Below are 27,485 nucleotides of genomic sequence, written 5' to 3'. Positions count from 1 at the left end.
TTGGCACTTATTGTCAATGCACTCAGAATTAGGAGTTACGCAGTTTACGCTGTACTGACAGTGACCCCCTAGGATTTCAACACATGTATTGCCCATCGAAATGTAGTTTCGATTACAAGTGCAGAGATTAAACCTTGAACAATGCGTATTTATTGCATGACAATCGTTTATACTGTAACAAGTAACGTCGATGCTAGCTGAAAGTATCAATAAAAAGTGACAATGCAATAGCTGTAACCGTGAAATTTTAATACTTACTCGCTACACATTTAGACTGGGTCTGCGGAACGAAGGTCTCCAAGCATTTACACTTATTGTTAACACAGTTTGAATTGTAGACAGCACACTCTTTGTGTTCCGTGCAGTTCTCGTCAGTCAGCGGCAAGCACACATGGTGGTCGAACTTTGTGTACCCTGGTTTGCATTGACATTTTTCTTGAAAACACTCGGCGTTTGTAATTTTATTACAATTTTCGTCAAAGTCACACTTCTGACCTAAGAACACTGCAAGAATTCGTCCAGAAAATTATCAATTTCCAACAAACGGGAATTGTCATTCGCTAAACCAGGCGAGGTAGAATTCTACCCCGGGAAAAAAAATTTAGATCTGCTCTGATCAAATTTGATCTGAGCAGATCAGATTTGATCTAAATTTAGATCTAAGAAGATATGGACAGATCTAATTTGATCTGCTTAGATCAAACCAGATAAAGTTTGATCAAAATTAAATTGAAAAATAGATATGAATAGATCTGTTCTGATCAAACTACATCCACTTTGATCGAATTAGATCAGTCCAGATCAAGTTTGATCAAAATGAAATTAAAAAGCAGATATGAATAGATCTGTTCTGATCAAACTAGATCCGGTCAGATCAAATTAGACCAATCCAGATCAAGTTTGATCAAAATTAAATTAAAAATTAGATATAAATAGATCTGATTTTATCTATGCAGATCTAATTTAATTCGATTATTACGCGGGAAAAAAAGTTTAGATATGATCAGATCAAGTTAGATCAAAGTAGATCAAGCTTGATGAATATATGTAATCATAAAGGTGATATGGATAGATCTAATTAGATCTGCTCTGATCAGAGTAGATCTACTTAGGTACGATTTTTTATACTTTATGTTCTAATAAATAGCTCTCACAAATGCACTAACTTTGATCACGTTTTTTTTTATTTAATACAAATTATAACCGGATGTTATTGTTTCAATAGAAACTTTGAGTATTCTTCTTTACAATCACGTGCATGAAACCTGGTGTTAAGTAATTTATTTATTTGTAATTAATCATTAAAATTGTTGAAGATCAAGAATTTTCAATTTTCAAAAATTTATAACTCAGAAACTATCAACTTACGGCAAATTTTATAAGAGTAATTTTCATCTTAAAATTACCTAAAATATTGAAAAAAAAAATTCGATCTCAAAAAAAATTATTTCTCAAATAATTGTTTAAACAAATGGCTATAAACAATAAATAGCCCGGGATTTCGCAAAAATGACTGTGATATTCGGTTTCAGTGGGTCAAAATACATAAAGTAATCATATTTTGTACACCGACTCACCGACTCACTGATTCTGTTTCAATCGAATCATTTCTGAACAGATCAGATTTGATCTAATCAGATCAAATTTGATCTGGACAGATCTGGCCAAAATGGAGATCTGCTCAGATCTGATGAATTTGATCTGATTTGATCAGAGCAGTTCTAAACTTTTTTTCCCGGGTTCTGAGTTATAAATTTTTGAAAATTGAAAATTCTTGATCTTCAACAATTTTGATGATTAATTACAAATAAATTAATTACTTAACACCAGGTTTCATGCCCGTGATTGTAAAGAATAATATTCAAAGTTTCTATTGAAACAATAACATCCGGTCATAATTTGTATTAAATAAAAAAATGTGATCAAAATTAGTGCATTTGTCAGAGCTATTTATTAGAACATAAAGTATAAAAAGTCGTACCTAAGTAGATCTACTCTGATCAGAGCAGATCTAATTAGATCTATCTATATCACCTTTATGATTACATATATTCATCAAGCTTGATCTAATTTGATCTAACTTGATCTGATCATATCTAAACTTTTTTTCCCGCGTAATAATCGAATTAAATTAGATCTGCATAGATAAAATCAGATCTATTTATATCTAATTTTTAATTTAATTTCGATCAAACTTGATCTGGATTGGTCTAATTTGATTTGACCGGATCTAGTTTGATCAGAACAGATCTATTCATATCTACTTTTTAATTTAATTTTGATCAAACTTGATCTGGACTGATCTAATTTGATCAGAGTGGATTTAGTTTGATCAGAACAGATCTATTCATATCAACTTTTTAATTTCATTTTGATCAAACTTGATCTGGTTTGATCTAAGCAGATCAAATTAGATCAGTCCATATATACTTAGATCTAAATTTAGATCAAATCTGATCTGCTCAGATCAAATTTGATCAGAACAGATCTAATCTTTTTTTCCCGGGGATGCACAATCTTGGTCATTCTCAGGAACTTACCAGGATGGCAGTGATAGAAGCGCTCCGTGTATCCAGCGGAACAGCGACATCGGTTCCTGGAACACTCTGCATTGACAGTGACACACTCCCTGTTGTTTTTGCAGCTAGCTCCCAAAGTTGGCGAACAAGTTGTTAGGCCAGTCCTCACATAATCCTCATGGCAGATACATTTTTCAGTTTCAGAACACTTGGCGTAGGGGATGTCATTGCAGTCTCTTTCAGTTCTGCATTGCCGTTCCAGGGACCCTAAAAGCAAGCAGATTAGCAAAAAATCTCAGCTGACATCTGAGACTTACTTGAGACACACTCATTGTTGGATATCGGGAAGTAACTGCTCTTGCATTGACACTTATGATCAATGCAGACCGAGTTCTGGGGAACGCACTTCAGGTCATCAGAGCAGGTGGTGTTGAGCAACGGAGCGCATATGAATGCATTTAATTCAATATAGTTGTCCTTGCAACGGCATTGACTCTCAAAGCAATACGCGTTTTTTATCAGATTGCAACCGCTTTCGTGAAAACAAGTTTTCCCTAGATCCGCTGAAATTATTTTTAATTAAGATGATAATTTTGTTGATCGGATAAAATTATTGTTACTTACTTGCATTGCATTGATTCTCGGAAGTCTGTATGTAGCCGGCATTGCATTGACACATTTTTCCAAAACAATGAGAGAGTTCGATCGCACAATCTTCATTGACACTGCAGCTTCCACCAAGACCTATTTCACAGGCTGTTGCATTGACAGCGAAGAATCCGTTTGTACAAGTGCATTGATTTTCTAAACACACTGCGAATTTTATTTCCGAGCAGTCTGAATCCTCACTACATCGTTGCTCCAATTGTTCTGCATTGACAATGTTAGTTAAAATTCTACAAAATTGTTAAAAGTTTATTATTAAAGTTCTTACTCGGCAGGCATTTCGAGTTCCGCATCACGCTATCGTCCCTGCATTGGCATAGACCGGCAATGCAGACACCATTAATTTCTTGGCACTCTTCTTCTCCTTTACACTGCTTGATCGGTAAGCAGACATTTTCCTCCTGTTTGTAATTATCTTTGCATGTACATCTATTATCAATGCAAACTGAATCAATTAAGTGGGTATTGCAGTTAGCTGAGTTCTCACACGACATTCCGAAGTAAGCTAAAGCAGGAAAAAGAAAATGCTACTTTTATTTACTGCATTAACGCTTTAGATCAATGCAACATTGGTTTTACCCGGGTTAAAAAGGTTATATAAAATTATATATGATTACCAGAGAAAAAATTTTTCTATATAATCATATATAACCGTATATAATCATATATGATTTAAGTTTGGAAAATCCAAAAGTGCACGCCTCATAACGCTCATTCATTTTTTAAGAAAAAATAAATTGTGTAACTAATAAAAAAAAAGAAAATTATAATTAAGTAATTTCTTACAGAGTACTTTTTTTTTTTTTAAATATCAGCGCCCTTTTTTCTTGTTATATGCGTACGCAGTCTAAAAAAATCTAGCTTTATCAAGTGGCGCCATAGTTTTCACGTGACAAATAAGAAAAATTCGTTTGTCTTTGTACGGTTATATCGTAATAAATTTTAATAAAAATTCAATTTAAAAAAAAAAATACGTAAACTAGGCTACTGATATGAAATACGGACCCAGTTCATCGCATTCGTAAACTAATAAAAAAAGTCCGGTCTTGAAATATCAATTTGTTCGGGAGTAATCATTGGTACATCCAAAATGGGGTGACATCCGGACGTCCACGTAAAATTTTTTTCGAAACGTTTTTTTTTTTTTTTTCAAAATAGCTACATGAAATGATTTTAGAAAGTAAAAGATGGTTTGATTTAAGTGATTTCTCCGTGTACATCTACTTATATTATTGTATAAGTGTAATATGGTTGTGATAGAGACATTTAAAGATCATAAAATTGCTTGACCTTGACGAGTCGAGTATAAAGCACAACCTCACGCGCTTCGCGCTATGAGGCGTGCAATATATGGAATCACATATACAGGGTGTCCCAAAAGTCACGGACGCCATTGTAGCATCTGATGAAAAAAATAATTCTGAGACGAAAAGTCCTTAGCCATTTTTCAATTAACCGCATAAATAATTAATTATTAATTAAAAATAACGTCTCTTTATTTGTTAGAGAGAGAGCGCCAGTGTCCAGTAAAATATGTGCCAAATAAAGACACAACTAACTGTATGACTAACTAGTTTCTATAGCTAACGTAGTCACATATATTTACTTACACATTCACACGTGCAAGCATCTTCGTTGGAACGCACTTAACTTGACACTAGTGCTCTCTCTCTCTAACGCATAAAAGGACGTTATTTTAATTAATAATTAATTATCTATGCGTCTGATTAAAAAATGTCTAAGGACTTTTCGTCTCAGAATTATTTTGTTTATCAGATGCTACAATGGCGTCCGTTACTTCTGGGACACTCTGTATAATTATATAGAATTGTATATAATCATATAGAATTCTATATAATTATATATAATCATACATGATTATATATGGAATTGTACATGAGGTTATATATAGTTATATATGACTATATTGGAGCAATATACAGCCATAAAAGATTATATATTGTCCTATATATAATTATATATAAGTATATATAATTATATATGCTTATATATAATTAACATATATAAAAATTTTTTCTTTGAAAAAAAATTTTTTTTTGGTAATCACAAAAAGTGTAAAATGATTTTTATAATTACGTTTTAATAATTCTGAAATACAAAATTTGTTATATCTCCTATGAGATGTTTTGGTCCCCGTATTAATGCACTTATAAGATTGAAAAAATCAAACTTACGGAGAATACATTTGATTTTAGAGTAGGCAGCATATTGATCCTTGCATTGGCACTTATTGTTATGACACCAAGAATGAGCGACGTCACAATCTCGATCAGAATCGCAGGTTTCTTCTAGAGCCACTGAGCACAATCTGCTACTTATCGCAATCGTGTTGCTTGAACAAGCGCAAACTTTTCTCTCCGAGCACGCTGCAAATTTGACACTTGCGCACGTTGCATCGTCACTGCATTTCGATCCAATTACATCTGCAAGCACAGATTAATGACTCGACACTGTAACGTCCACGTTTTCAAAAATATAAATATCTAATTTGTCCCCGGCTCGAAATTTGCTCGCCGGAGTCCAGGGTCATAAACGGGGATCACATTATCAATAACAAAATATAAACAAAACACGTCATCTTAAATAAATCAAAAAAAAGGAAACCTCTTTATTGGCCTGATCATATTAATAAACGATATAAACAATATAAGCAAATTAAACAATATAAACAATACATTAGAACACTCTTTTCACACATATTGGCGGTTCAAAATCATTAACGCGGTTCAAAATCAAGAAACAATATAAGCAATATACACTAATACGATAGAAACTTTCTATCCAAACATACACGACGGTATTCGCGGTTCAAACTCAAAAAAAAAAAAGAAAAAAAAATCGCGTTCTCCAGTTCGCGGTGCTAGTGGGTCAATTTCCTACTCGGGATTCCCCCGGAGAAACGAGAGGATAGTCTCCAACTCCCTTCTCCCGCGGACCTGCCACCCAGGTCCCCGAAGTCGAGGTATCTAGCCGACTTCCTCGACCTCCTAATCGCCGTCCCCAAGGATCGAGAGGATAGTCTCCAGCTCGATCCCACCTACACGATTATGATCACCTACCGTACCTCAGCTAAGGCTTCGGCACGGGGAGAAGCACTTTCATCCGGTCGAAGAATATATGGTGAGGCTTTCGCCTACCTCCGAAGAGGCCGTTTCCTGGGCTCAAAAGAGCTATACACGCACGTATATCTATCCTACCCTCACATAGGAAATACACAGCCAAGTTTGCCGGCAAGGAAAAACCCTGTCCTCAAGCATTTACGCTATCATAGGACAGATGTGAATTGAGTTGATTTTAATGTCAATCTGTCCTCGTACTTAGTTAACTGTATCAACCCATTCAACGACTGCGTTAGCCTGATCGGTAATATAATAACAACCCGACCAGTTACCAGCGGGGCCCATGCGGGGAGGTGCAGCCGTAAGACCTGTTTGAGCCATAACACCTATCCCCCCTTACAAGAGTCTCGTTCGTTCGTTCTTCTGTCTATCCTAGTCCCCGAATCTTTGAGCTTACCTGCGTTGCCAAATTATTTTGACAACGTCACGAGGCCTTGCTCAGATTTCATCCGGTCGGTTCACGATACTTACCTGGGCCTTGGTCAGACTCCAGGTAGAGTATCATCCGAACAAAAACAGTTTCACTGTAAAAAAAAATCGCGCCAAGTCCACGTTCATAAGACTATTAAGAAAAAAAAAATTTGTTTTTTTCTTTACAAAAATATATAAAATAAAAAAATTTAAAAATCCAAGTAACCGATATGATTGTTTATGATTTTTGGAAATTAAAAAAAATTTTGTTACAAATTTAAAAATTAGAAAAAAAGTTTGGAACGTATTTAGTGTGCGCGGTTGCAAAATTTAAAAAAATTGAAATACACAATGACGCACACCAAGTACGTTCCAAAATTTTTTTCTTAATTTTTAAATTTATAACAAAATTTTTTTTAATTTCCGAAAATCATAAACAATCATATCGGTTACTTGGATTTTTTAATTTTTTTATTTTATATATTTTTGTAAAGAAAAAAACAAATTTTTTTTTTCTTAATAGTCTTATGAACGTGGACTTGGCGCGATTTTTTTTTTACAGTGAAACTGTTTTTGTTCGAATTTTAGTATTTTTTGTAATTATAATAAAAATTTACAATTGGTACCAACTTAATTAAATCTCGCGTTGGTTGCATTTTTTATAGCAAACTATCCCCTTGAAACTACAGTTTATGTAAAAATGTGATATCGGTAGTTTTCCAATTACAGCACTAGAGTGCACAATGCGGCATTGTGCGCAGCTTTGAGTGTTCCAATAACAGCAACGCTTTACACAGTTGGACACTCAAAAAACCTTTGCTCGCGGATGTGATGCGTAAGAGTTACCAACGAGTCTACATAAAATTAAAAGTATTTTTTTGTATTGAGTTGGTATAATAAACGTTTATCTTATTATCTATCAAATTTTATTATTTTTGACAGTTGTAAGTGTATTTTATTATTATTGATAAATAATTATTATTGCAATAAAATCAAATATATACAATAAAACAAATTATATTTAACTATTATATTTTCATTTCTAATATTTAATTATGGATGACTAACTTAAACGAATTTATATTCTTTTTATTATTTTATGATAACAATTATATGGATGATTATCAAATGGCTTTTAAAATAGGATTAAATACACAGACGGCAGTTATAAAGTTGTGTGATGATATTCGTTTTGCAATTAATGAGTCTAAAGTAACAATAGCAATTTTCTTTGATCTTAGCAAGGCATTTGACTCTGTTAATCATAAAAGATTGTTATATAAATTATTGCAAATGAATTTCTCAGATAAAACAATTAATTGGATTAGATCTTATTTGACTGATAGAAAGCAATCAGTAGTAGTAGATGGTAAAACATCATCTTTGAGAGAAGTAGTAAATGGCGTGCCTCAGGGCAGTGTACTTGGCCCTTTACTATTTTCAATATATGTTACTGATCTCACAAATCAGCTCAACTGTCAACATCTGCTTTATGCTGATGATTTAGTCATTTATACTTCCTGTCATGTTTCTCAAGTTAATGAGTATGTTGCTATCCTAAATAATGAAGTAAAAAAGATCGAAACGTGGTGTAAATTGAATTGTTTAAAGTTAAATGCTACGAAAACAAAAGCTTCCATATTTGGTAGTAGAGTGAAAATAAATTGTAATGAATGTAAATATGCGAATAATATTGTTGTCAATGATTGTGTCATTCAATACGAAAGGGTTATAAAATATTTAGGTGTGATGATCGACGATACTCTGTCATGGGAAAATCAAGTAGTTAGTAAATGCTGTCGTACAATGAGGGTCCTTGCTCAGTTAAAAATTAATAATGAAATCTTTAATGAACAGCTGAGAATAAAACTTGTAACTACTTTGATCTTTCCGATATTTGATTACTGTTGTGCTGCCTACACAAATATTTCGAAAAAACTACAAATCAAAATACAGCGTAAAATGAACTCTTGTGTTAGATATATTTTTAAAGTATCTAGGCTGGAGCATGTCACGCCATATTATGCAAGATTAGGGTGGTTAAAACTTGATATCAGGAGAGATTATTTTATAGCTTGTCTTTTTTATAAAGAAATTGTGCTAAATTATCAGCAATTATTTAGGTATAAACTAGAGTTTTTGCCAGTTGCATTGCGGAGAGGAGATGTAAGAAATGATATTCTTAGATTACCTAGATCAAATTGTTGTATGTATGAGCGTTCATTTCTTATTCATGGCATACGTGTCTGGAATTCTTTGCCAGCAAATATTACTACGATAACCAATTTTGAAGAATTTCGCAATGCGTGCTTTAATTACTATACTGAGATTAGAAATTAACAAAATAATAAAACTGATAATATTGTATTGATTATTGCAGCATTTAGCTCTATACATAATTAACTCTGAATTTAATTAATTATTTATCATTGGCTATTAACTATTAACTATTGTCTGAAAAATATATAATATGTTTGCTATTATATTTTTCCCCACTTTAAGCACTGTATTTAATGTACACTAAATGTTAAAATTATGTAAAATTGATGGTCTTGAGGGAGTCTTGACTCCAAGATCAAATAAAACTTATTTATCTATCTATCTATCTATCTTTATAAAATGAAATCGTTTTTTAGATTTTTATATTTGTAAGCATTGTCATGATGTGATTGAGGGTTTTGAATTAGCCGCTTAACATGGATGTTTCCAAAGATTTTAAAGATTTAAATATACAGGTAAACAAATATTTAGATTTTTAGATTGCCAAACTTTCGAATTTTTGTTCAAAACTTGAAGCAATACCAACGCAATCTACTGCTGCATTTCTTAACTAATCTGTTTCAATTAAACATGTGCTAATGCGGCACCGTGCGGCAATGAGTCGCACTGTGCTCTCGTAATTGGAAAACTACCATATCACGGTTTAGCTGAATCGCGACTGGCGCCGCCTCGCGAGCACTGACGATACCCCTTTGATAGCGCTAAATTTAACATTAGATCTATTTATAATTATAAGAAAATTTTGGGAAAACCCCACAAACTAAGTCTAGAGTTTTACACGGAGAGAAAAATATGGGAATTTTTCCTATAATTTTAATGAAATGTTTTCCTATAGGATTCTAGGAACTATTACTTGGATTATGGGAATGATACCCATAATTTTTGGGAACTGTTACTATGATTATAGGAATGGTTCCAATAATTATGGGAACGATACCCACATTTATGGGCACTTCAGTATGGGAATAATTCCTATAATTATAGGAATGGTTCCCATAATTATGGGAATAGTTCTCATAATGATATTGGAACTGTTCCTATAATTATAGGAACTATTCCTATAATTATGGGAACTATTCCTATAATATATAGGAACTGTTCCTATAATTATGGGAACTATTCCCATAATATTATAGTAACGGTTCCTATAATATTTAAGTAAATTTTTTTAATCCAATAGTACGAAAATTATTTTCCTAACCTACAACAACATAATTGAGTTCTTGTGATGTCCAAATTCAATGTTATTTCACTCGCAATAACATGTTTTATTAATTATTTGACTTATTTCCATATTGAATACTAAGATAAGTAATTAATTATAATTAACTAAAAATATTCTTTTCAATTTATTGATTCTCTAATAATTCAAATACGACCAAAAATTCATCAGTAGTAATGTCGATCGTTATTTTAAGTATAATAATTACAATAATAATAATAATAATAATAATTAATCAGTGGTAGTAGTTAATTTTTTTTCATATTTCAATGGTTTTGGAATTTCAAATATTCAAATGTTTCCGCGGTTTAATGCGCATGCTCGTAGGCAGCTCATCACAACAATTTGATTTCGTCATACTCGTACTTATCAATAGATGGCAGACTACTCGATTTATATGTCAATGTTTTGTTTTGATCCACAATCTATACCATAACAATAACCTAAAGTATAACAATATCTATATCCCTATAACAGGGACCTATAACAATAACAATATCACTACGTCTAAAAGTTGTGCCCGTGGTACAGAATTTTTCTTAGAAAGTATAATATCAGAATTTTTAATATTATTTTGTGAATTATTTCCAAATCATCCACTAAGCTTCAAATTCCATATCCTTTTGCACTATCGGAGAATGTATGGTTCTATGGGTCCACCGTGGAATTTATGTTCTATGAACTTCGAAAATAAACATCAATCTGCTAGAAAATATGCTCGCGTTTGTTTAAGTAGAATTAATATTAATCATAGTATTGCCGTAAAAAGTCGACTCAAACTGAATTATTATTTATCGTATGAAAATGACGAAAATTCATTTTATACAGTTGGATCTATTGATAATAGTTTGTTGAAAAATCATAAAAAATTTCATGCGTTCCGTTTGAGCCTTCCAACATGTCCAAGTAACTTTACTGTTGTCAACTATGTAGATTGGATAGGCAATCATAAGATTAGTGAAACATCTGTATTGGTGATGCCTTCAGAAAATGGTCCTAAATTTTACATTGTTGAGTTAATAATTAAAGATAATATCAATCAACTATTTATCATTACAACTCAAGTTATTTGTGAATTTGATAACCACTTTGAAGCATTTGAAATACTTACTAATTCAAACAATTTTACTTGTCTTCCAATAACAACGTTTGAAATATGTAAAATAAGTAACATTGTTTATATAAATAATAAAAGTTATGTACCTAAACGATGGATTTAATTAGTTTTAAATACTGTAAATAAATATTTTGTTTCGAAAATAAAATGGAATTGTAAAAAAAACAATGACCTTTCACATCTATTTTTTTCCTGTAATTGTATAGTAAGAAAATCCTCCTTTTCCTAGAAAAATTTTAGACTTGTTACATTATTTTTCTAGATTAATAAACACTATTTTAACTGAGTTAAAATAAGCAATTTAAGATTAAAAACATACGTGAAGTAACATCGTAAAAAAAAAATTTTTCTACTCTCGTAAAATATTAATTTTCAACAAAAAAATATATATTAATTACTTTATATATTTGAAGTTATTATTTATTTATTTTCATGAAAACAACCATTTTCCTATCATCTGCGTCATTGCCATAATATTATGGGAATTATTCCTATAATTATAGGAATTATTCCTATAATTATGGTAATCACTCCTACAATAGTATAGGGACCATTCCTATAATTATGGGAACCATTCCCATAATTATGGGAATTATTCCTATAATACTATAGGAATGATTACCATAATTATAGGAATATTTCCCATAATATATTGGAGCTATTCCATTATTGTATAGGAACCATTCCAATATATTATGGGTATAGTTCCCATAATCAATATAGGATTGATTCCTATAATGATAATTTTATCATAGGAACCATTCCCATAATGATTTGGAAAAATTCCTATATTTTTCTCTCCGTGTAGCCATTAGTAAAAAAGGTTATTGTTAAAATGTATTTTTACTCTCTGAAAATTTATCACAATAGACTAGGAATAATAAGATAGTAAAGAGGATTAAGCCATTAATATATAAATTTACTACCTAATTGCTCTCGACCTAAGTAATTATAGAAATTAGAAAATATATTTTAATTTCTTAAGAAATATAAAATGTTGTATAAAAAAATGCGAGAAAATAGTCTGAGCCGACTAGTGACCCTCATTTATGACGAGTCTAGCTCAACCACTCAGTCCGGTATATTCCCAGAGATGATGAAACTTCGGACAACTCTGCTAGCGAGCCCAGGTAGTTCAACAACGGTCGGAAAGGACGAGTACCTGAGTAGGAGTACAGCTAGGACCCAGTAGGAAGGAGAGGGACCAATCAACGTTGCCAAAAGGCCAGTACAGCGGAATACTCGGATGGTAGGGAGAGTCGCCCCCGCCACTTCTAGTGCTAGGAGTCGGACTTAGACATATTTGAGAAATATCAGAATATTATTCGAGCTCAGACCTATCACCTCGTTTCTAATTTTGTGTAAAGTCTTTTGAATACATATTTCAATTTAGTTAACTTAATTCCGTTCAAAAATTTATTTAATTTATATTCACATATTATCATCTTCCTCATCCTATAAATTCCCGTTGATAAAGTTGAGTATTTCAATATTCCCGGGCGAATCAAAGACCACGTCGGTAACTTTAAATTTAAATCAAGATTTCCATCGTTGTCCACCAGGAGAAGGACATAACAAAAATAATTCCAGCGCACCCTGGCGGGTGTAGATGCAAGCTGTGAAATATCTATTTTTAACTGTAGTTTCCCATCTAATGAAGGATTACTATGCATTCTCGAATTATTTAGTCTGTGGCAGATCACTTTGCCCATCGAAAAAAAAGTCAGGATCGAAATTTTTGCGTTGCTATAGTTTGTGCTGATTAAATTTAATAATTTCAAGTAGATTAATTGTTATAAGTGAATATAATTAATTAATAACAGTCAAATAAAGTATGAATTACTGTTATAATATACAATTTAAGAAAAAAAAGTACCGTAGAATTAAATAAAATTTTGCAACCTCAAAATACCGTTCTGCTTACAGTAAATACAGTCGGTAGTCTGGCGCTCCGTTTACAGCAGATTTGAACGGAACTTGGCGCCAGATTCTACCGAATCTGTGGATCCTCTCGAATTACTTGGTGAAGAGTATTCAACCGAGTAATTATCCCGAGAAAGAATTGCTCACCTTATCGAGCCAAATTTTGGCGTTTATCATTTTTCCCCTAACTCTCTTGTAACGAACCGGAAAGGTCATTTTAGACACCTGTCCGGTGTCCTCGAACTAGCATTCAAAAATAATTATTTATTATTTTAATCGCAATTTCTTTCATTATATATCCATTCGTTGATTTTCCATACTAAATCTTGTTCGGAACTTAGAATAATTTTCCCAGTCTTTTAATTTCTAATACAATTAATTCGCTCGGCTTCGTAATAATTTCTCACATGCTTAATTTCTTAATTTAATCATACCTTCGGTAACAATAATATAAAATTATTAACTAAATAAATACAATAATTAAACAATAATCGCCGCACTAATAACAATAATTATTTCTATTAATATTTAACTAATTAATAAAAAATAAACTAAAATACTCAAATACAAAAAGTAAAATCTGGGTCATAACACTGAGAAATAATTTTATTAATAGTAATAAAATTTTATTACTATTTAATAAAACGTTTATATAGCTAATCCCAAATAAAAATTTATTAAATATTAATCAAATTTCCTTAATTAAATACTAATAAAAATTTTCTTGAATACTAATATATGTTTTATTAAATACTAATAAAATTTTATTAAATACTAATAGATTTTATTAAATACTAATAAAATTTTATCAAATGCTAATAAATTTTTCTTAGTAAGGTAAAAGACCCAGTTATTGACACTGACCCAGTTACTGACACTTCTAACGTTATTTTGAATTAAAAAAAAAAAAAACATTTTATTAAATAGTTTTATAAATTTTTTTTTAAAATAAAATTAATTAATTATATTTCCAACCGTTAAAAAAAAATAACTTAATAAAAAAAATTCTTTAAGTCTTGAGTGACTGTGGAAGCCATTTTTAAGCTATATTCTAAGCAGTATACGTAAGAGCGTTCGTCTATCCAATCAATCAACTATTTATCATAAAAGTATCAAAATATAATAAAAACTATATAAATTACTTCATTATTATACATTATTTAGTTTTTAATTATAATATATCACTTTAAATGACATTTATATATTAAAATGTGGGTGTCAATAACTAGGTCAATTTTTTTAAGAACGCCGCAGTTATTGACACCCGAATTTTGACCTATTATCGAGGTTATTTGGTTGTTGACGTTTCAATGAAATATTTAAATATTTATATTTATTATACTTAATATATTATAATAATATGCTTTTATTTATAATCGTAGAGTTAAATTAACATAAAAACTTTTTTTTAACATAAAAAAAGTATTTTAATTATAATACAAGTTTAATTTATCTTTTATTGAATAATTTTATTTTATTTTAATTAAATAATGTAAACCTAATCAATAATGAATAATTTTTCTAAATGAGTGTCAGAATCTAGGCCGACGTTAGTGTCAGAAATTACAACACAAGAAATTTAGAGTGTCAGAAACTAGGTCTTACAACGTTACTGTTTAAAACATTAATTGAAATTATAAACTAATCCCATATCATTCTTTCGCGTTCATAATCTTTTCAATAAAGTCTAAATTTTTTACAGAAATTACAGTGATTTACCGTAATACAGTATATTACGGAGATTGTACGGCAAAGTACCGCAATTGTACCGTAATTTACCGTTATTGTACGGAAAGATACCGTGATTGTACGGTAAAATACCGTAATTGTTAGTAAAATACTATAATTATCCGGTAAAAAAATTAGGAAAACGGTTGACCCTGAAGGCCATCCCTGCAACTTCCCTCTAATTCCATACTTAGGCGCTTAAAATTGCACCAATGACGTTTTTGAGCTCTTCGAGCTCAAAAATACAATTTATGGGTTATTTTGAGCTCTTCAAACTCAAAGAGATTGTTTTCCTATGCTTTTGAGCTCTTCGAGCTCAAAAGTCTGATAGGGATGTGATGACACTATTTTTTGAATTTTTAAACCGCAATAACTTTTGAATGAATAAACCGATTTTCACGCGGTTGGCAGCATTTGACGCAGTTTTTCAAGCCTCACAAAGAATCTCAAATTTTGAATTGATCGCGCTAGGAATTTCGGAGTTATTCCGAAAAAAACACTTTTTTCGGTTTTCTTTCGTTCACGATATCTCTCGAACGAATCAACTGATTTTGACCGGACTGGTGGCGATCGACGTGGTTTTTTGAGGTTAAGAGCTGATTAGTTTTTGGAATTGAACCATCAAGCCGTTTAAAAGTTATTCCAAAAAAACCACATTTAAAAAAAATTTTTTTTTCAGTTTTTTGAAGATTTCTCAAAATCTATTGATCTGAATCGGTCCAAATAGTTTTTAAAATCTAAGTTTGGTCAAACCCTTTCGAATGGCACTAACCGCGATGAAATCGGTCAATCCGTTCAAAAGTTATAAGCGGTTCACATACTTTCACACACACACACACACACACACACACACACACACACACACACACACACACACACACATACAGACACCGTGACAACCTCGCGGGGATAGTCAGGGAAGCTTCCTGTGACCTTCAAACGTCGAGATCTGATGAAAACTCGATTTTTGCAAAACGGGGTGAAAACAATAACTTTCCGATTTTTGAAAATCTTCGATTTTCATAGCGGGAAGTTAAAAATTACTGTTTTTGTACGCTAAAGTACCATAATTGTACGGTAACTTATCGCTAAAATAAGGTATATTTGACGGTCGGTTACCATTGGACTACGGTAGTGCGGAAAGTTCAGAAGTATATATTCTACCGTATTTTCACCGTACGCTACTGTAATTGTACCGTAATTTTACCGTTCTATACCGTATTTTCACCGTTCTTTACTGTACGTTACGGTGTTTTACGATTTCTACTGTGCAAGTAGAATTCTACTGTAATCTACGGTGTCCATACGGTATATCGACCGTATTTTTACCGTATAATACCGTAATTCTACGGTATTTCAGATCCGCCAGGGATAGGTTAGGTTAGGATGTCTTGTTGAAAAATCTTAATATTATTTATTAAAAAGATATTACTGTGAAAATATATTTGACTATATTATAATTAATACAAATTTATGTTATGTTATGAAACATGAATTATATATTGTAATTAAGCACATTTAACTTTTACATGTTTATATATCTTAATAAATAAAATTGATCAATATTAATTTTTTTTTTAAGATTATTTGCTTACCGTGAAACTTTTGGAACAAGTACAAACTACGCGTATTAATGACAGCAAACCAAAGCGACGCTCGTGGTTATTTTAATAAACACATATTAGTAGTATTTAAAAAAATTTTCTTAAATACTAATAAAATTTAATTTATATGAAATATAATTTTATAAATATTAACTAAGTTTTTTTTTTCAAGTCCAAATAAACTTTTTTATTACTATTAAATAAAACTGTCTCTCAGTGTAGTGTCTCGGAAAGTTAAGTGTGACTCACCTGGTAAACACTCGTTGGCCTCGGCTACAAATTCGTCTCTGCATTGACACTCATTATCAATGCACAGTGAATTCTCCGTCGCGCAGGTCTCGTTTTTCCAACAATAGCCATTCAAGATTGGGGCGCAGGCGTAGTCGTTAACTCTGACGTTGTTTTGTCTACACACGCACTCATTTTTCGAACATACGGAGTGCAGAATGTCAATGCAGTGAAATGTTTCTCGGCACGAGTCGCCCAGTTTTGCTTTTTCTTTGCACTCGTATCTGCCGAAAGTAATCGACTGGTCGCACTTGAGGTTTTCCCCGCAGCAACTACGATGCTGGTCACACTGCAAAATAAATCAGTGTATTGACGATAAAAGTCAACACACTTTGGGTGGCCAAAGAGTTATATTTACCGTTCCGCCAAATTCTACGCAGTTCGTTGTTGGATCGGTTTGTGCTGCATTGATGCCCAAAATCAATGCAACTCCTGTTAGGAAGATCACAGCAATCTGATGTAACATTTTAAAAATAAAATCTTACCTTAGTTTACACTGCAATAAGTTTTTATACTAACTAGCTGGAACTTTCCACGGCTTAAATAAAGCCGTCTGAAATGGAGATTATCTTGATAATTAAACTTATTGTAAAATAAATTATTAATAACTCCATCATTAATCGATAATGTGATATTAAAATCGTTGACGTCGCTTATATCCGGTTTTACTATTCAATGTTATTAAATTTTATTGCTTTGATCATTCTGTAACAGGAAAAATAGAACTTCCCACGGTCTGGATTTTATTAATCGGTTTAGTTAGTGAATTTAATTAGGGAGGATCGAGAATTTGTATTGAATTAGTGCTAAGCGTAAATTTTACGATTTATGAGAGTGTGGAAATCTGAGAATTTAATTGTTTAGTAAGTAAGAAAAATTTAGTAATTAAAAAATTTTGTTAATTAAGTTAGCGTCCGGTGGACAAATTTTATATGGAATTTAGTGAGTCAAGTAGGCAATTTTTGTTGAGTTATTGTGGTAAATTCTGTCCGGTGGACGAGGTTGATTTTAGTGTCAAGTTGAACTCGCACGGAGAAAAAAATTTTGCTAGGAAAATTTTTAGGCTACTATTTTGGTCCTGAAGTTAATCATCGTAGAACCGAAGGTTTTTGAGATACAGCCGTCAAAATTTGAGTCAAGCCGGTCAAAATCGATCAATTTATTCAAGAGATATCATGAACGAAAGAAAACCGAAAAAAGTGTTTGTTCAGAATTACTCCAAATTTCCTAATTGTATCAATTCAAACTTAAAAATTCGTTATGAAGCTGAAAAAACTGCGCCAAATGCAGCCAACCGCGTACAAATTGGTTGATTCATTCAAAAGTTATTGCGGTTTGAAAATTCAAAAAATACACGGAGAAAAAATTTTTGCTATAGGAACTCTATAGTAGTTAGTTAGTTGTAAAAAGTTCCAGTAGGTTAACGTATTCTTATGGTAACAATACCGTTTGGCTTCTGCAACTCTACGTCGTTGAGCTCTGAGAGCTAAACGTTATTTACCTCTCAGAACTCTACAGGATCGTTCTGAGACTATAACAAATTTTTGGCAGTCTGCTTAGTAATTTTTCTTACGATTCAGCATTGATAATTTAATAAATAAATGCGGCAGAACGAATTTATATTGCCAACAATAATTGTATATGACAAATAAGAATAGTATTTTAATAGAAATAAAATAATAATAGAACTTATGTTACAAATAAAAATCATTTGTAAAATAAAAATATGGTCGTCACAAAATTATCTTATTTTCTTGATTATATCAATAAATATTGGAGATAAAATCACTACCGTATATGCACAAGAAAAGATAAATAAACGAAAACAAATTTTATTTTGGGTTAAATGGGGTCTTTTTAATGTATTCTGATAACTTATTACTTATCACAATATATTAAACTAATAAATTAAATTAACAGTCACTGCAAATGAACCTTGAAAAACCATAAATACAAAACTATTCTAACGAAATTCAATTTGACAAAAAAAAAAAAAAAAAAAAAACCTATTTCCTTAAATAAATAAATTGGAGACTTAATTGTCCTCGTATGTTTTTAATAATATAAATTAAACAAAATATTTTTAAGGATAAAATAAATAAAACCAAAACACAAATTATCATAGTTTATCAAATAAATTTATTATTAGACAACATTTTACTACGGTTCGAAATCTATACATATCCCTACAGGAAGATCATTTTCGTCTAAATAAAATAATAAATAAATAAATAAAGTCTAGAATCAAGTAAAGTTCCAGTAAGAGTCATAGTCGAGTAAAATCAAGTAACAGCAATGTAAGTTAGAGAAGAAGTAGAGCTAAAAGACGAAGATCGGAACCGTCATGATGAAGACAAGGATCGGCATTTCAGGATTATAAGGACAAACTTGCAATTGAAGATCAACCATAGTATCAAACATTTACCACAGATTTGAAGCCCTATGAGTCACCAATCTATCACTACTTTGGAATTTGGATAGTAACATCAAAGATAAAGCATGACATTAGGGCGACATACTCCGGAGAATCATCTATGATTATTATCCATGATAACCATCATGCAGCGGTTCAGGGGAAGTCTTGATAGAAGAAGCAACGTCACTCTATTTACATTTTGTAAAATAATTTAAATCTTAATCTGTAAATATTTGAGGCCTTTCTGGCACTACCCATTTTAATTTTATTACCTATTATTATTAGTTATTGATTCGTTGTTATTTATATGCCATTTTTAATAAATGAAAGAATCCACGCATATTACCGATGAGGGAAAGTGTTGGAGTCATCGGCTCATGCGTGTCATCCTACCTACCCTCAATGTCCTATCATCATCACTATAGCATAAGAATACTATTGTAATAATAACTAATAAGTCTGTTATAATAAACCATCAGGTATAGGTGCTTATTTAACGGTTCCTTGTAACTACTCATTCACCTGAGCCAGTCTTCCACTACAGATCCCAACAACTTCCGGCAGCCTTTGCGGGGACTGCGCTGGCCCTACACGGAAAAAAAATTGTACGAAAAATTACAATGAAAACATCGTAATTTTTAGTATAGGACATTGCAGTGCCGGACCAGAACTCAAACATCGTAATTTATACGATGCAACATCGTAAATTTCTATCACTCAAATTAAAAAGAAGTTAAGGTCACCGAAAAAATAATTCTGTATCATCCAGGAATCGAACCCGGTGTCCTCTCCGCCTCAAGTCCAAGGTTTATCCCCTCACGCTATCGGAGGGAATGTCTAAAGTTTCTGTTCAGTCACATAATAAGACCCTCGATACAGTAGTTGGTCATCTTTCGGTGGTGGCGTCGCAAACTACTAGACTCTGTCTCTCTTTTATTAAAACATATAGTATGCGTCTTTATTCACTTGCTCTTACGGAAAAAAAATTTACTAAATAACATCGTAATTTTCAATAATTCAAATTGTATTCTGTAGACGGCAGCATCGTAAAAATCGAGATACTGAAAGTCTAGTCCTGGATTACGATGTTACTATAGTAATTTTTCATAGGATTTTTTTTCCGTGTAGGTATAGTCGTAACTATATTAGATTTTACAGAATCTGCTAAACGTACAGAAAATTAGAATAATAACTAAAAAAAATGAATTATTTCTGTCTTATTGATAAGTTTAAAAAACTTAATAAATATTTCATAGATACTTTAATAATGAAAAATTCTGACGTCGGTATAGTCATAACTGTATTAGATTTACGGAATCAGCTAGATACACACAAATTGTAATAATAACAAAAAAAAAAAAGAATTTATTCTGTCTAATTGATAAGTCTAAAAAACTGAATTAATATTTTATAGATATTTTAATAATGAAAAATTCTGACGTCGGAAAAATATTCCGACGTTCGATTCCGACTCTACAAATAGATATATGTTTTAATTATTGGACGTTTGAAAACTGTTACAAGTTTAAAATTTCTAAAACTATGTTTTTATCAACATCCAAATTTTTATTTAAATAACATGGCATTAGCACTATTTTATTCGTAAAAATTTTAATGAAATTAGGACAACTCTGGAAAAAATTCTGACATGAGCTTCTGAGCTTATAGGTATAGTCGTAACTATATTAGATTTTACAGAATCTGCTAGACGTACACAAAATTAGAATAATAACTAAAAAAATGAATTATTTCTGTCTTATTGATAAGTTTAAAAAACAATAAATATTTCATAGATACTTTAATAATGAAAAATTCTGACGTCGGTATAGTCATAACTCATAACTGTATTAGATTTACAGAATCAGCTAGACGTACACAAAATTAGAATAATAACTAAAAAAAATGAATTATTTCTGTCTTATTAATAAGTCTAAAAAACTTAATTAATATTTTATAGATATTTTAATAATGAAAAATTCTGACGTCGGAAAAATTTTCCGACGTTCGATTCCGACTCTACAGATAAATATATGTTTTAATTAATGGACGTTTGAAATCTGTTACGAGTTAAAAATCTCTAAAACTATTTTTTTATCAACATCAAAAATATAAATAAATAACATGGCCCTACAACTATTTTATTCGTAGAAATTTTATTATAATTGAGACTTAACGCTCGGAAAAAAATCCTGACATGAGATTCTGAGCTTATAAGTATCACCATGACTGCAGTAAATATTATTATGGAAACTGCAAGATACACATAAGAGACACAAAAAATTGGTAAAAGTACTAAGCCGAATTGACTTTTTCTGTCTACTTGATTATTCTCAAAAACTAAAATAATATTTTATAAAAATTAAAAAAAAAAAAAAATTCTGACGTCGTAAAAATATTCAGACCTTAGAGTCTAATTCTGCAGCAATTAATATGTCAATCATCATTTTGACAAGATCTGTAAGGTTCTGAATATTTACAATCAACTATTTGATGGTTCACATCACCTTTTTTTTTTTTTATTTTTGTTGTTAGAAAAAATATATTTTCGCTTACTTTTAACCGGTTCATTTAACTTCCGGTTTGAAAATATCTGTCAGCAATTCGAACTGTACAATTTTCTAATTAGTTATAAGATTGTCAAAAATTTTTAATTACTCAATTTTTATTGTCTTATAATTCTTATCTATCTTAAATTCCATAAACGTTAGAATTTATTTGTCTGACGTCAGAATTGTGTACTTTACGACTAGTCTGAACCCAAATTCTGACGTCAGACGCATCCACCAGGAGTTCGGCAGAAAATTTTATTCTGATTTGTGTAATCCCTAAAAATTATTCCGTTTTATTTTTCTTTAAGAATAATGTCGGAGTTTTAAAGATCCTTTACAACAATAAGCCCCTATACTTTCAATATTACTATTTTACTCAATACTATAAACGTTTCTAACCAAACGAAAGAGGACACTAAAAACTAATTATCCAAATACATTTCTCGAGCAATTAAAATAATCCTAAAACAAATAATGAATAATCCAAATAAAAGAAAGAGAATTGGATTTAAGTTTAAATTCTACGGGGTCATGAAATATCCATAAAGAGTCCCAAACTACGGCTCCCTAAAGCTTAAAAAAGTAATTTGTATGACTTACAATTGTATTATTAAAGTAACTAAATATTTTTACTTATTACCTACGACGAATAAGATTTTATCACGACACGATAACTAATTACATAGGTTAACAAAAAGTATCTATAGAAATAGAAAAATTCCAGAAATCTTATATAAATCATCTCCTTATTTTAGAAACAATTTTATAAATAAATTATTTCTTCTATCTAAAAATAATAACTACAAAAAGAATATCAATAAATTGAATGACAGCCAAATAATAAACACTTAAATATTCTCTTTTTTCTATACTCCAAACTATTAAATGACTAGGAACAAACACGTGCAATTATCACGATCTAAAATTGTTAGACTTAAATTTCTCTTTTAACGAAATATTCAAATAAATTGTAACTTCGAAATATTAAATAAATTATCGACATAAGAATTGTACCCGGAAACATTAAATAAGAAGGGTTAACCACATGTTATTGTCTAAAGGGTTAATTACACTAATGGCTCGTCATCGTTTAAATTATTCGAAATAGGAAAATATTCCAATGCTAAAATTTATTATAAATGAAATAAATTCACGAATTATCGCAAGAGATGGAATGAAAATTATTAATTAACTCTTAAATGTTTCAACAGAAAAACTATAGAACTCAGATTTTAGACGAAACAATTAAATATTAAATAAACTAAAAAATAATTAATAATTATATAAATGCTATAAAATTTAAGTATTTGTTTTTAAGTAAAATATAAGTAAAAATGTACATGCCAGCGTATGCGTGGGTGCGCACACACATAGGCTAGCATCTTGGGCGGGGCCCAGTCGCTTTCCTACAGAAAATGTGATAGGAAAGGGAACGGATCCCGGAAAACTGCTTTCTGATTGGACACAGTTTTCCCCAAAAAGGGACAAGGTCCAACCGGAAATTCGAGTATAAAAGGGCTTGTCTGTCCAGTTACGGTAGTCAGAAACACTCAGTTTCAGAGTGCAGTTGAAAGTTTGAGTGACAGTTCTCAGTTCAGTATAAATTTGTTCTGTAAAGTTTAGAGTCAGTAAACTAGTAAGCTGTAATTCAGGTAACATAAATTATTGTATAATTATTCTTGTTAAGATTTCTAACCATAGTAGTCTTTGTAATTTTTCACATTGGACATTCAATATAATTATAATTAAACGTACACATATATAGGCTGAAAAGCTTGGGCCGAAAATAAATTAATTTATTTAGTCCATCATATGGACATAACATTCCAAAATTAATTAAATTCATTTCTACAATAAAAATTTAAATTCTAAAATTAAGTAAAATCATTTCTATAATAATTTTTTTCTCTTATAAAAATAATTAAAATTTTGATTTCTAAAAATAATTAAAATCATTTCTATAATAAAATTGTTAATTTATAATTAAAATTTTTAAATCATTTCTACAATAAAAAAATTTTAATTTCTAAAAAAAAAAATTTAAGATCATTTTTAAAATCGTAGAGTCAAAAATAATTATATTCCCGATGACTAAAACTTCACAATCATTGACAAATTATATCTATATGTGATATAAAATGCTATTAATTTTTCGATTTTCTAACAATCAGTTCTATTACTATTAAATTTTTGAGCTAGTGAGTGATTTAATTCATACTAAATTCATACTAAAAATTTTGTCTAAAACGCGGTCCTATCGCATATATTTAAAATTCTATAAAACGTGGTCATCCCGTTTGTATATTTTCAAAATTTAATAAGTGTTCAGTGAGAACCAAAAGGTACTGTACTATTTGTAAACCGTTTATTGTTCTTATTTCAATTCGACCAACTTAATTTTGCCTTTGTATACTTTCAATTTCATTAATTTGTGTTGAATATATTTTAAAATTAAAAATTCTAATCGTATCATTTATCGTAACCTTTCCAGACAAAATTAAATTAAGATCCCGGTCTATAGGTCGAAAGACTTGGGCCGAAATAAAATTAATTAATTAAGTCCAAAACTGGACATAACAGTATCATTAATTTACAAAGTTTTATCACGGTCTGGTGTTGTCCACGGCTTTGAAAAATTTCTACTCCAAAATCTGGTATTTTTTATTTAATTAACTATCAATTTTTCTAATAATTAATTACATATTTTCTTATATTTAGTTTTCAATAGTCATTTTAATTTAAATTATTTTTCAATTAATAAATAATGCCACGTTTTTCTTACGTCGCATTTATTTCAAAAATTTAATATTTTCCTATCAAGTATACAATAATGGTACTCCAAATTGTACTATTTAAGAAATTTTTTTCTTTGCATCAATTTAAAAAAAAAAAAAAGAAAATTCTTCTGTATGGTTTTTCGCTCACGGTTTAAAAATCAAAATGTTATTATAGATTGTCCCAATAAATAATTTGAATCTATAAACATACAACAATTTACAAGTGAGTATTTTTTGTTTTAAAAAACTTAATTATTATTTTTTTTTTTCAGATCAATTCCCAAAGGAATCAATAAATCGCAATAATGTCGAAAATAATTTTGGCTATTTTCTTAATCGTCCTGTGTGGGGTCATTTTTGTTTCTGCGGAGAAGGATTTTACCTATAATAAACCTGTAATATTATTATTATTATTTATTATTTATTATTATTAATAGTCTATAAAAAATATAAAATAAATTTAATGTTCTCTGATTTTGCAGTGTGAAACGAATGGTGATTGTGATGAACTTCTCGAATTCTGCTCACCTTATGTTAATGATGATGGGGATTATGTAGGAAAAAGATGTGAAGCTGTAAACGTCCACTAATCATACGTGGACAGTATAATGTGGTCTAATAATAAACTCATCTGATTTATCATGATAATTTGTGCTTTGGTCTTATTCATTTTACCCTAAAAAATATTTTGTTTAATTTGTAAGCTAATTTTTTACCTAATACGAAAATCTTGGTACGCTGAAAATTCCAAAAAAAAATCATTAGAATAAAAATATTTTTCGTACCTTGCACTTACTACGTTATTTTCAGGGGTTGATTATTTTTTATTAACAACTTGTCTTGCTATAGCGGTAAAGCGCAACTAATTTGCGATCGTCAGTATTTTTTAGATCAAATACAAAAGATCCTTCATATTGTAACGGGTGTTTATGCCGCTCAGTTGGCCCCTTAAATTAAATTAATTGAAATAATAAAGCTAAACAAAATGAATCTAAATTAATAAATAAAAAGGCGCCACCAGGATTTTTAATCACGGTTCCTGGAACCGGAACCAGAGCTGAGCTTATCTTACAGGGAGAGAGAGTGGAGGAAGGTGATCTGAAATAATCAATTCTTTAATTAACGGTAATATATGGCCAAATTTATTAACAACAAAATCAAATTAACAATTTGTACACACTCACACTCACACTGTAACAGGTAAATCCTGCGAGCTCGTAAGCTCGCCGGAACCAGGGTCTATTTTGTTGAGGAAAAATTAATTAAAATTAAAAGAACTTGATTGTCTTTAACAGTTGATTAAAAAAAATTTAATAATAAATTAAATAAAATTTATTTCTTATAAAATAATATTAACAATAATATATAATATAATAAATCTACATCATGTTTATACTATAATACAGACAAAAAATCTAAAACGGCTGCAACAGTAAAGCTCTTTCTTTGGATAAACTATAAAATTAAAAAATATTGATATTTTACCACTTCTAAGGAGTGAAAATTAACCCTGGCAGTTTCGGCGACACGGTGAAAGCACGGTCCAATGACGGTTGTTTCACGGTCGTTTCACCGTATAAAGTTCGTTCTTACCGAGCGATCTGTCAGTCAGCATCTGATACCGTTGTGAACGATGTCTAAGTACTATAAATTTATTGAATATTTACGGTGCATACGCAAGTGAATCTACGACGTTATGACCGACACTGTACACGGAAAGAAAATTGTACGAAATATTACAATGAAAACATCGTAATTTTTAGTATAGGACATTGCAGTGCCGGACCAGAACTCAAACATCGTAATTTATACGATGCAACATCGTAAATTTCTATCACTCAAATTAAAAAGAAGTTTAGGTCACCGAAAAAATAATTCTGTATCATTCAGGAATCGAACCCGGTGTCCTCTCCGCCTCAAGTCCAAGGTTTATCCCCTCACGCTATCGGAGGGAATATTTAAAGTTTCTGTTCAGTCACATAATAAGACCCTCGATACAGTAGTTGGTCATCTTTCGGTGGTGGCGTCGCAAACTACTAGACTCTGTCTCTCTTTTATTAAAACATATAGTATGCGTCCTTATTCACTTGCTCTTACGGAAAAAAAATTTATACTAAATAACATCGTAATTTTCAATAATTCAAATTGTATTCTGTAGACGGCAGCATCATAAAAATCGAAATACTGAAAGTCTAGTCCTGGATTACGATGTTACTATAGTAATTTTTCATAGGATTTTTTTTCCGTGTAGGTATAGTCGTAACTATATTAGATTTTACAGAATCTGCTAAACGTACACAAAATTAGAATAATAACTAAAAAAAATAAATTATTTCTGTCTTATTGATAAGTTTAAAAAACTTAATAAATATTTCATAGATACTTTAATAATGAAAAATTCTGACGTCGGTATAGTCATAACTGTATTAGATTTACGGAATCAGCTAGATACACACAAATTGTAATAATAACAAAAAAAAAAAGAATTTATTCTGTCTAATTGATAAGTCTAAAAAACTGAATTAATATTTTATAGATATTTTAATAATGAAAAATTCTGACGTCGGAAAAATATTCCGACGTTCGATTCCGACTCTACAAATAGATATATGTTTTAATTATTGGACGTTTGAAAACTGTTACAAGTTTAAAATTTCTAAAACTATGTTTTTATCAACATCCAAATTTTTATTTAAATAACATGGCATTAGCACTATTTTATTCGTAAAAATTTTAATGAAATTAGGACAACTCTGGAAAAAAAATTCTGACATGAGCTTCTGAGCTTATAGGTATAGTCGTAACTATATTAGATTTTACAGAATCTGCTAGACGTACACAAAAT

The 27,485-nt window shown here is 30.6% G+C and overlaps 1 protein-coding gene across 1 annotated transcript; it reads right to left on the bottom strand.

The window, feature by feature from the left end:
* Positions 1-247: 247 nt before the first annotated feature.
* LOC123271297 (tenascin-like) lies at positions 248-17,457 on the bottom strand. Its single transcript, XM_044737579.1, has 8 exons — positions 17,257-17,457; positions 16,860-17,187; positions 5,381-5,629; positions 3,454-3,630; positions 3,144-3,389; positions 2,837-3,082; positions 2,541-2,786; positions 248-504 (listed from the first exon to the last, which is right to left on the bottom strand). The coding sequence occupies exons 1-8, from the start codon at positions 17,362-17,364 to the stop codon at positions 248-250; spliced, it is 1,857 nt and encodes a 618-aa protein (XP_044593514.1). The 5' UTR covers positions 17,365-17,457.
* Positions 17,458-27,485: the final 10,028 nt, after the last annotated feature.

The sequence above is a fragment of the Cotesia glomerata genome, linkage group LG9, assembly GCF_020080835.1.
Source record: "Cotesia glomerata isolate CgM1 linkage group LG9, MPM_Cglom_v2.3, whole genome shotgun sequence".
Lineage (NCBI taxonomy): Eukaryota > Metazoa > Arthropoda > Insecta > Hymenoptera > Braconidae > Cotesia > Cotesia glomerata.
The sequence above is the reverse complement of the archived record's forward strand: the minus strand, read 5'-3'. Positions and strand labels throughout refer to the sequence as shown.